Consider the following 11,849-nt stretch of genomic DNA (forward strand, 5'->3'; position numbering starts at 1 on the left):
ATCAACTTGACAAAAATGTTTACAAATGTGCATCAGTACTTAGTCAATTTGCCACTAGCATTTTTCAGTGCTTTGACTCATTCTGGCATGGAATCGACAAGTTCTGCAATTTTATCCTGTAGGATCTTGACCCAGGCTGCACACAAAGCATCAAGTAGCTCTCCATGGGACACTGGTTTTCTGGAACTTCTTCTCACTGCTCGAGCAAGTATGGCCCAGACATGCTCGATGGGGTTCATATCAGGTGACTGACTTGGCCATAGGAGCCGTTGGATACCTTTCTTAATTAAATGACTATTGAATAAACATCATGGTGTCTATTTACTTTTGAGATGTCTCTGTACTATGAAACATGTAAAAACTTCAAGACAATAAACCATTGTAGGCCTGTGTAATTAAGTTTATAAAAATTTCTATCTTACTTTTTTCTAATATTTTGTTTATTAATGGCTGACATGAGCATTTTAATATACACTTTGTTCTTGTTTCTTTTTCAACTTCATGACAATACATTTTATCAAATTGAAAGAACATCATGATAATATGTCCAAAAATATAATGTTTTGTTTGTATAAAGATCAATCAAATGTACATATCTTGTAAGAAAAATGCATAAATCAATAACTAATGATGGATATATCAGTGTTCGAAATTATTTTTAAAACTTCATGATACAAACATGCATGGCAAAACTACTTCACATAAAGTAATTTGTAGACACAGACAAATGATGTAACAATTTTTTAATGCTATTCAGTGAAAATACATATACTGAGAATTGTGGTGATTATGATACAACAATACATACATATAATATACAAGTGAAACAAACTGTAAATTTAAATTTCATATAAATGTTGATTTAAATGTGCTACTAAGTGTTGTAGGATCAAATAATATTTGTTGGGAAAAGGAATCAAGAATAAACATCTGGTAGAATCACAAATGGGAATGAAAACACAAAATGAATCTCAACTGTTTCTTTTAAATTTTGAGAAAGTTTCTAGATACAAAAGAATAAAATGATAAGCATTCTCCCTCTAAGAATTAAACTGCAAACCCAAACAAGATAAGCATAAGTGGACTAAGCACATCCAGCTTGAAACACGTGTGGGAATTACAGAGCTATTCCACTTGTCTGATTATTTAAGTCCCTTACTTCAAAAAGCAACAGCAAGATTTGTTTAGTAGAATTCAATTAGTTAGGCAAATAGACTATCTTTAGACACAAAGAATAATAACAGTATAATGATCAAAAAAGTGGGAGTTAGATTCAATTAGCTCTTTTTGTGAACTGAATGCTTCACCATTCCCTATGGCTAAATTTGGTCAACTTAATGTAAGTGAAATTTCTGTTACCTATATGAAAAAAAACACTAAATTAAAGGTGAATAATTTTGTACAAATGAACATAATGTTTTAATGTAACATTTAATAAAGCTATGTACGTGCTGTTGTCAGAAACTTTGTACAAGTGAATATTATGTCTTAATGTAATATTTAATAAAGCTATGTATATACTTTAGTCAAAGAGCATGCGTCTTGGATGATAACATAAATTTTCACACAACATTCTAAGGTGTTGGGTAAATCTGAGACTAAAACTTTCCTTTCTTTTAAGAATAAAATTCAATTCCCTTGATCTTAACACTATCTAGCCTAACATATTGAACCCATGTGCTACACAAGATTGCTTTTACATTAGTCAATTTTACATTAATCTATTGCTTTGGAAGTCAGTTTCTACAAGTAAAAAACTTGAGTTATGCTGTAATTCCAAGGCAGCAGCAAAAATCGTTGACAACTAAACATACTCAAAATTTGTGTGCTTGGTAGCATGGGAATCACAATGACACATCTATTAAATGTTGTGTTCTGTAATCCACTCATGGTTGTTATGACCTTATGTTTGCTGCAACTGATAAATCAGTAGGCCAAACCATCGAGAAATGGAAAGTGGATTTCAATGTCTTTCCTTATCCTGTGAATAAAGAAACGAGGTTCTGAGCTAAAAAATAACTATGAACTTTAGTTTATAGCTAAATTAAATTTTTTTCAACAATTACACATTAACATTACTAATTTTAATATATTCATTACAGAACTGGGGCAAACAGACAACTGTACAGTTCACAAATACTTCATTAATTATTGTTGTGGTCTCACTGTGCCTAACAATGCCTTTACTGGTGAAACCATAGTAGCTATAACTGGACATTTGTGAAACATACAATTGTTTTAGTTAGCCTCAGTTCTGCAATTATGTAGTTTGATCAAGTATTAATTATGTATATGTCTTACACTCCCACTTTCTCATTTTACTTGTTCTAAAAATGAATCATATTAACACACACAAAGCAAACAATATCTTACAACTATTATAATATACCTAGGTTTCTAAATAAGGCATAACTGCTTTAAAATAATTCCCTTAGCTGCTCAAACTGAACTTGGCAATACCAGCTATGAATCTGTTGGTTAAATAACTAAACACCATTACTGATAGCAAGGTATTATTTCAAGTCATTCAGTAAATTAAATATTTTCTTTCTATAAGTTATAAATGAAGAAATAGTAAAAATCACAGAATTACTGGCAATTTGTGAAAGAGAGGATGTGCTAGAAGGGCATGACAAGTGGATTTGACTTTCTGGTTTACATCTCTGTAAACCAAGATTGAAGACTATGCCTTAGTAATATATATATGCTATAATAAGTAATTTATGTTAAACTCTAGACATCATAGAAGAGTGCTGAAAAAACAGAAAGCGGGCAAGTTGAAACGAACAAATGTCATGTCACACAGGCAAAGAAAGATTGAGAATTTATTTAAATATGTCTTTTTGAAATTAAAATTTGTATAGTGTTGAAACTTAATTGATCAACTACATTTCGAAGCTAAGTTTATTGGTATATATTGATAATAAAGTTGTTTAATTAAATTTTGTGTATAACTCAAAAATTCATGACGCGTGCACTTTTACCTACCCATATCAAGAAGGTTACCATATTTCATTAAACTACCATAAACTTATTGAATTATATCTAGCTGTAGCTGTAAAAAAATGTGTATAATTTGATTTGTTACTTCTATCATATTTTAGGTTGTGAAATTTCCAAACATTTTTGTAAGACAGTGTTTTGAAAAACCATTCAAAATGCTTCCTTTCATCTTAACATTGCACTTTCCTTTATTACTGTCAGAATGTTTAATTTTTATATATATCCAGTCAGTTTCAACTTGATTAATATTTATACTTTTATTTAGTTTGCTGATCACAGTAGTCATCAATTACAGCTAAAAATCTTAAACAGATAGCAGACTGACAAAGATTCATTTGTTATCTACATCCTGACCTTACACAAAGATATCACAATTACCTTTCTAAAGCTATGTAACAATATTTTGCTAGAAATATTTTTGGTTAAGATAAATTTATTATATTTAATAAATGTAGTTTATTTTCAATAAATAAAAAGTTATTTTACTTATTTACACTATACAAATATGATACACTTCACAATATTATTGAACAAATAAGGATTTGAGTCATTTGAATATTTTGTTTTTGTCTATTTGTACTCTATAAACCTAACTAAGCTTACTCAATGTCTTGTCATAATAGAATGTTTCTGCAACATTTAATTAGATACAATCTAACACAAAACACTTTTGAGAAATAAAAATGTCTAAAGAAACTACAGAAAAATTTTCAGATCTGTGATTTGTTCCTTAGTCTTATTGCCCAAATTACTTTGTTTACTTTACCTTGACTAAATACTTTGTAATCTGCTCTATTCAGTGGCATTTAAACTTTATTGTAATTACTTTCAAAGCTGTGCATCATTAATGACTGTTCAGACCACATTCTGTATCATAAAAGGTTTGGAATGATGGGCTGTTATAACCTCAAATATAGAAGGAAAATAACAAGGGTTTGTTTATTTGTAGTTAAGCACAAAGCTACGCAATGGTCTATCTACGCTTTGCCCACCACGGGTATTAAAACTCAGTTTCTAGCATTGTAAGTCCACAGATGTACCGCTGTTCCACTGAGGGGCAAATAACAAAGGCTGGGTAGAAAGATTCTAAAAACATTTTTGTGTGTTGGTAAGATTCCACAGAACTTCACAAAAATAAAGATTTAAAATGTTTTCTTCACAAATTAAATATTACAAAATCATAAAATATCAATTCAAAAATATTTTTGAAATAGTTAAAATTATCATCTTTACATACCTTTTGAAACTTGACATGCAAATGTACACTTGACAACTGAAACATTCTAGCTGGTCAAGATAGTGGCTATAGCCAACATGCCTAAACTGATCTACTTTGAACATTATGAAGCATGTGCATTTCTCTCTATGGCATCGTCTTCTTTGTAAATGATCATTGTACGAATGTTTACTATTGCACTTACTTTATAAGTTGCTATAAATTTCTGTCAGCCACCTAATGTTTTTCATTTTTTAAGGAAGAATTAAAAATATAGTGATTTGAATGTCTATGTTATCTATTATAAATATCCTTTTTAAGCAACTATGCAATACAATTAATGTTACAAGACGATAAAAATAAAAAAGAATAACCTATTGATAAAAAACAAAGATGGATACAAACTCTTACCTCTGCCTTTTTTCAACTTTCCTTCAACCCTGTGTACAAAACAAAATGAGCTATAGTAAGATATATACTACTATAATGTAGAATGTAAACATGTTCAAAAAATCGAAACACTGATCACACATTTCCAAAAACTTTGTGGAAATTTTCAGACACTTAGGAATGATTTCTCTGTATTATAGCAAAAGCATAACAGCTAAATTTCAACAGAATGTTTGCTTTAAATCTTATGTATGTTATATAAACATTTAACGAAAATAACATGTCTCGAGTCAGTTAATGTTGAACCCCTCCCCTCACAGAATTATTTATTTATATTGTACACGAAATATTTTTAATTTAAAAACAAGTACATATAAATTTTAATATTAACTCACTTCTGTCTTGCTTTCTTTGAAGTCTTTTTCATTTTTTGAGCTGTGCTCATTTTGGGAATTTTAGATGGGAGGTTCCCTGTGGGAGTTTGGCTTTCATTAATTGCTGAGGAACTAGAGCTACTTGAACTGCTACTGCTTGATGTGTTGGTTTTGACAGCATTGGTTGTCACAGTCGGTGTCTGTATTTTTTCAACATCCTCACTTCCACTGTTAGCATTCTGTGACTCTGTTTCACTCCCTCGCTCTACAGAATAACCAACTTTCATCATAGCAACAGTGAACAATTCCCTCAAGATAACAAATGTTAGAGAATAAAATTACACTTGGTGCAATATTAGGGTGATTTTTGTTTTGTAAAGTACATCTCTTTTATTGTAAATGCCAAAGAATATGTGAATAAGCAACTGTTCAAGCTTATTTTAAGAAACTTTCTAGGACTGTATTTTTTCTAAGTAGCCTAAATTTAAAAAATTAAGATAACACCATCAGACAATCAATCGAAAATGTGTTTTCAGAGTACATAACTAGTCCAGTAAGGAACTGGATTAATGAACATGTTTAAAAGTGATTGTATTATACAAAGCTGTTAAACATAAATTACAGTAAAAACCATCATAACTTTCTTAACAATTGAACGTAAAATAGCAAACATTAATATTTTTCCATTATCAGCAATCTCAAAAATTAAAGACTAGGCTATTTACAGCATTCAACACTGATCTTTTTTTTTTTTGCCATATTAGTAATCTGATACCTAAGGTTTAATGTATAGTAATATTTCTTTGCCACTATACACTTGAATGACAACAGTATTCAGATTTTGCATGTGATGTCACAAGCTTGGAAATCCCAGGGTCTCGGCCATTGTTGACATCAAGCTACTGCATGTTTATTCTAGGTTTAGCAGTGTGAACTTAACTTTACTTGGCTTAAACGACTTAATGCCTTGGCTTCATCAGGTACCATCACAGTAATAACTTGTTGTGTTGTTGGATGTAGCAACAGACAGGAACAAAAGCCCGGTTTTACTTTCTATCATTTTCCAAAATACAAAGAGTGACAGAATCGATGGATTTCAGCCTTCAATAAGAAAGACTGGGAACTATCAGACTACAGCCATCTGTGTAGTGAACTTTTTATAGCAAAGTATGAATGCAAATTTTTCAATAGTTATAAATAAATATCAGATAAATGTGCCCTTTTATACTAAGGGATAAAAATCCAAGTAAAAGTTTTGATAACATGACAGTATGGCCTGCATTATTGCCCAAAATGACACACAAAACACAACAAACAAACTTATCAGAAGCCTTGCCTCTGCCTTGTGGCTTGGCTCAAACATAGATTAGAAGTCCCATGGTCATTTCAGTATGATATTTGAGTAATATTTTCATAAAAACACTGAGATCGGACATGCAATATACTTTATCAGTACATCACATTATAAATGACATTTCAATGTAAGAATTTTCCTGAAAGTCAGGAAATTTTACCACATGAACCAAACAGATCAGAAATAGTTTCACTTTAATTCATTTCTTCATGAATAATTATTTTTGAATCATAATATTAATAGTCTCAGACAGGCTGCCAATACACATAATTCTGTTGATTAAATTTCCAGGTGCAAAGAGTGATCCTCCATTTTGCCCTGACTATATTCCTACTGTGTTTTTTCACATCAAGTCACCCCCAAAGAGATGAGCAGTGAAGAATATGACCAAATTTATACACTCCAGCAATGTAAAAAAGGAAGTTGTGATGGTAATGATGTTGGAAAATGATTCATCTGGTAAAGCGTATGGATCTCTTTGAAAGCCAGATAGCTTCAGCTTCTCCAGGTATTGCTGTCGATGTTCTCCCTGCAGATGCTTAACATCCTCAGATTAATGTTAGTGACAAAGTATCTGACATAATTTATTGCACTTTTGACTCTGCTGAGTTTATCTCACACATGGTATATCAGGATACTATAGACTCTAGGGTGACATCCAAAATGATGGGCAACCATGCATCACATGATTTTGGTCTGCAAAACCTCAATAAAACAGTAAAAGTAACCTATAAACTTCTTAGTTATAGAACTATATTTGCCATGCAAAAATATATTATGGCAAAAATTATGTACAGACTATTATAATTGATAAAGAATATCCTGGATGTGATCCTAAGCATTATGTAACACTTACTGTATGTTTAAATATAAAAGTATAGTTCTCTTACCTTTGTCTTCTTTTTCAATAATTCCACTGACTGCCTAAAAAATCAAGTACTTTTTTCACAACAAATATCTATAAAGTGGTATACAATTTGTAACTACAAACTAAGGTTTCACCCTACTTTGTACAAATATAAAGCAAACTTCAACTGTCCAACATTCATTTATCTGATAAAAACCTCAAATGATCTAGATTTAAATGTCAACTGACTACATTTATATCTTTAAAGAGATTAATAAAGAGTAAAAAACTTTAAAAAAAGGTGAGTTTGTTATAAGCAGTATCTTTAAAGACCTTATATTAGCACATTGAATCATAATTTACAAAACTTGAAAGTATATTTTAAAACCATATCTATACTTGAAAACAACATGCACATGACATTCAAAACAACATATGATTACTTTGGCTACTCCTCTATGTTAACAATTTAAGGTAATTGCAAAAAAGTCTTACTGCCATAGATGTTATTGATGATTTAGAAAACAAACGCTCGGCTTCCTTGAATTTTCTGTTTCTTTTATCTGCTTTGCTATTGGTGTTTCTGTAAGTATAAAAATAAAAATATCTCAATCAATCATCAGACTGAAGAGAAACATATAGAAATTATATTCAGAGGATTTAATTTCTTTTAAATAATGACAAAATTAAACTGACATGACAAGGAACAAAGTTATTTTTACCATAACAACCCAAGTAAAACTTAAAAAGCAGGGACAAATCACAAAGATTAATCTAATTTGTCTTTTTTAACTTATATGCTATATATGTTTTTACTTCATATATTAATTTAAATTTGGATACTCAAATGCTGAAGTATTATTACAAAAATGCAAAGTTCTCCTTCAGAATATCAAAACAGAAAGTTTCTCAAAATATGAAAAAAAAGGAAATTAAATAGCTTTAAAAACAAATTTATCAGTTAGATCAAGTGCTGAAATACATCATGAAAAACTTGCCTATAAAACTTGTAAAAGAGACAACATTTCAGCATATATATACATGAATCTTCAAGTTTGTGGCTGGGTTAAATATTTAGTGTTAAGCTGTGGCTGCTATCATGAAAGGACATTATCCTAATGAAGGCTGAATCTGATTCAGTGATGTCCAAATATTGTTATTTTGTGATCTTTGAGTTTCCATTATAAGCTTGTTTATGAATGATTCTGCAGTTATTTTAGGGATGTTGTGACTAAAGTCACTTGCATGTTCTGACATGATGAAAGTATTTGTTTTCTTGAGATGAACTGAATTCTTTCAGTTACTGCCAGTTTCTTTTTGAAACAACTTAGTAAAAACCTAAAAACTGAAATTTTTTTATTTGTGGATTATACTACCAGCCAATCATATTGTAACTAATACAAGAACTCTAAATGTTGTACACACAATTACAACACTACATTGAGAATCCACAAACTGAATAAAAATTTACAAAAGTGTATTAAAATTTTATCTCTTTTTCAAGTTTTTCAAGCAGGTTATCTACTTAATTGTTGTAAATATTAAAAATTGAAATTAAGTATAAAAATTCATTGCAAAAGATAACAGTTGCATGTCTTACTAGGTGACCAAACAACAAAAAAGATTAGCATTTACAAATTATCATTAAGTGAACGTAGTAAATTTGGCACATTTTGATTTTTAAAAAAATTTGCATAATGCCATGAAAACACTAAAAAGTAAAATACAGCAAAGCATAATGTATAAAATCAAACTGCTTAAGCCCTGGTAATTTTTATGTCTGTCAGATTTACTAACTTAAAATCAAAACAAGGTATTTAAACATTCTAGCAGCACAGTTTTTACCTAGGATACCAGACTTAAATAATTTAAGCTTAGAAGGTAAGTTTAAGGTTTTGGACTGGTTATATTCAAAATGCCAAAGTAACCAGAAATGACCTAATTTCATTCACATGTTCAAAACTGTTAGCAGTCTTCTTATGAGATTTAAGCAGCAAAATGTTCCAGTTTAAAATATAAATTTTACTATTACAGATAATTTTTTTCTTTTAATATCATTGAGGTTAATTATTCATCAAGCAACTACACAAATATAGACTGCCTGTGGTAAGTGATTGACAACACAAACATCATACATAAACTACAGTTCACCACTATAAGAGACCTGGTCTTTTTTACACTTTGCCTTGATCTAGGATTACTAATGATGGGTGTAATTCCCTAAAACTTGTCAAACTTAGTGACAAACAGGTTACAAATCCAAAAATAGCTAGGACCTCGTATTTCTTTTTCACCAAAAATCATAATTTTTGTAGACAGATAAGAAAATTTACATTATTTTAATACATTCTGGTTTGAAATTTCCATCCTGTCTAGTACTAATAAATGTAATATGTTAATAATCAACCCTTAGTATTACTATATACTTTCCACTTATAAATCTTTAAATGAATATTTATGATAGAAGTTGATGATAAATGGTTAGAATTTTTTACTTGTTTGTTGCTAAGTATCTATCCCATCCTCTGATGATGTTTCCGTAGAGTTGGGTATCTTCCAAATAGCTTCCTTCAAAGGCATATATCTGTCTCTCAAGATTAGCCAATGTCTCCTAGGAAACAAAAAATACATCTTAAGAAAATTATTTCTTAAAGTCAGTATTTCCCAAAGATAATTTCACCCATTTATCAAGTAATAATTCATAATTTTATACATAGAAATAAGGAAACCTTTTATGTTCTAATAGTGTAAAGAGTGACAATATAAAGAATTTCAAATTTTCTTGCAGCAAAATGGACAACAAATTTATAAACGGTTGTTCATGATTATTTTTATGTGATATTTCTGCTTAAACACAAGTCAAGTCACAATTAGCTCAAAAGTTGACATCACATGAAACAAAAATTATACACTTCTAACCAGTCTCACATTCACAAATACAATGCAATAGTTTTTTGGTTTATATTTGGTTTGCTGAACACTGTTGGTACTAATTTAATGTAAGGCACCATTTTTCTGTTCATTGTACAACTATTTTATATGCCACAAACTCATAAGTGTTCTAACAGTACACTGGATACAATAACATTAACCAATTCAGTACACTACAATATAACTCACAATAAGTTGCAACACTTCCAAGTTCTAAAACTTTTACACTTGTGTGTGAGTCATGTGCAGAAAAACTTTTAGTACTTTCTCAATCCTAAATGATAGCACTTTTTTACAAGTTCTTTTTAATCAGGTATAATTCTGGTAATATTTAAAAACATATTTTAAACTAGACTTTTCTTTCCCTAAACTACACTATAACCTACCATAGTTTTGAAGAAAAAAATGTGCATTAATCATTCCCTATGTCAATCACAGAAAGATTTGCTTATTAACCCTTACACAACAGGCTCATGTATAACGTACTATAACTCTGAAAGTACTTAGTGTATGTTCACATAATTTGGCAGGATTTCAGTAAACATTACAAGTTTTTTGTAGACAGTAAAATCAGAATTTTTAACGAAATACTTGTACTAAAAATTTGTTCATAAATATATGCCGTGAAAGAGTTCACCGCTCCGAGTGCAAAGTGATTCTGAAGTTAAGATTTAAAATAATTTTCTTCGTCTGAAAATTTTCCAAATTTCATTTGAGTAATATCTAAAAAAATAATAATAATATTTTTTTCAAAAAAACTTTATATTCAGTTATTTTCTCTACCATAACTCAATATGGGGTTGGTCTATTTGACTGACCTTGTAACCACTATAAAAAATTAGAAAATAAATCTAAGTTAGCCTTTTCTTGCTAAAATGACTGCAACTTGTAACAGGAATTCATAATTGTTTATTCTAAATAGCTTAAAGCTTGTAATATTATACATCTATATATAATTAATTTCATTGTTTTATTCACCTTTGAACCGTGTCTAATTAACAAACCTGCCACAAAGTTGTAAATAATTCAGTGAATGTTACCATCTCAAGTTACCATTGAATTACGTAAAGCTCAAGCTGCTCACAAGAATACCTAAACAACAATTTTTTTTTTTATCTTACCTAATCCAACCTAACGAGTTTCTAATTTTTACATTTTACTTACATTTATAATAATAACTAAAGAATACACATGAAAAACAAAAAATACAGTACTTACCTGGATCTTTTTTTTACTGTCAATGAAACTTAACTCTACTTTTTTAAACTAATAGTACTACTATGCTAAATAACTTTTTATTTAATTAAATATTGCACCTATGAACACAGAATAATAATACACACAAAAAGCAAACAATGTTCAAAAGCTATCATAATTTCTCTGGTTTTTTAACTATGCTATAAAGTATAAGAGCTTTTAAAAATTCAGCTATGCTTGTTGATAGAATTTCCATGAGAAAAAATTTCAAAATAGACAATGACCTGTACAGAAAACAACATATGTCATTTAACAGATCAAAACTTTGGCTTTCTATTAATTACAAAGAATATAGTATTGTTACGAAAGTGGGGGTCACGTGACGAGTATTCTAGAAGATTCGCTAGTGTGTTACAACAGCGGGGTCACGTGACAAATATTCTAGAAGATTCGCTAGTGCGTTGCAACAGCGGGAGTCAATTGATGCTGGTAGCATGTGTTGAGAGTCTTAGAAGTTTTCTAGAACAGGCAGTATTA

General features: G+C 29.9%; 1 protein-coding gene across 1 annotated transcript in view; it reads right to left on the reverse strand.

Moving 5' to 3' along the window:
- Positions 1-735: 735 nt before the first annotated feature.
- LOC106457067 (chromatin modification-related protein MEAF6-like) overlaps positions 736-11,849 on the reverse strand; it is a 16,612-nt gene continuing 5,498 nt past the window's right edge. The window contains exons 2-7 of the mRNA XM_022382881.1: positions 9,680-9,795; positions 7,680-7,767; positions 7,228-7,261; positions 5,005-5,248; positions 4,631-4,659; positions 736-1,981 (exon numbers count right to left, since the gene is read on the reverse strand). Of these exons, the coding sequence (XP_022238589.1) occupies positions 1,977-1,981; positions 4,631-4,659; positions 5,005-5,248; positions 7,228-7,261; positions 7,680-7,767; positions 9,680-9,795 (516 nt within the window). The 3' untranslated portion in view covers positions 736-1,976. The remainder of the gene's footprint in view (positions 1,982-4,630; positions 4,660-5,004; positions 5,249-7,227; positions 7,262-7,679; positions 7,768-9,679; positions 9,796-11,849) is intronic.

Source organism: Limulus polyphemus, unplaced genomic scaffold (genome assembly GCF_000517525.1).
Source record: "Limulus polyphemus unplaced genomic scaffold, Limulus_polyphemus-2.1.2 Scaffold288, whole genome shotgun sequence".
NCBI classification, from domain to species: domain Eukaryota; kingdom Metazoa; phylum Arthropoda; class Merostomata; order Xiphosura; family Limulidae; genus Limulus; species Limulus polyphemus.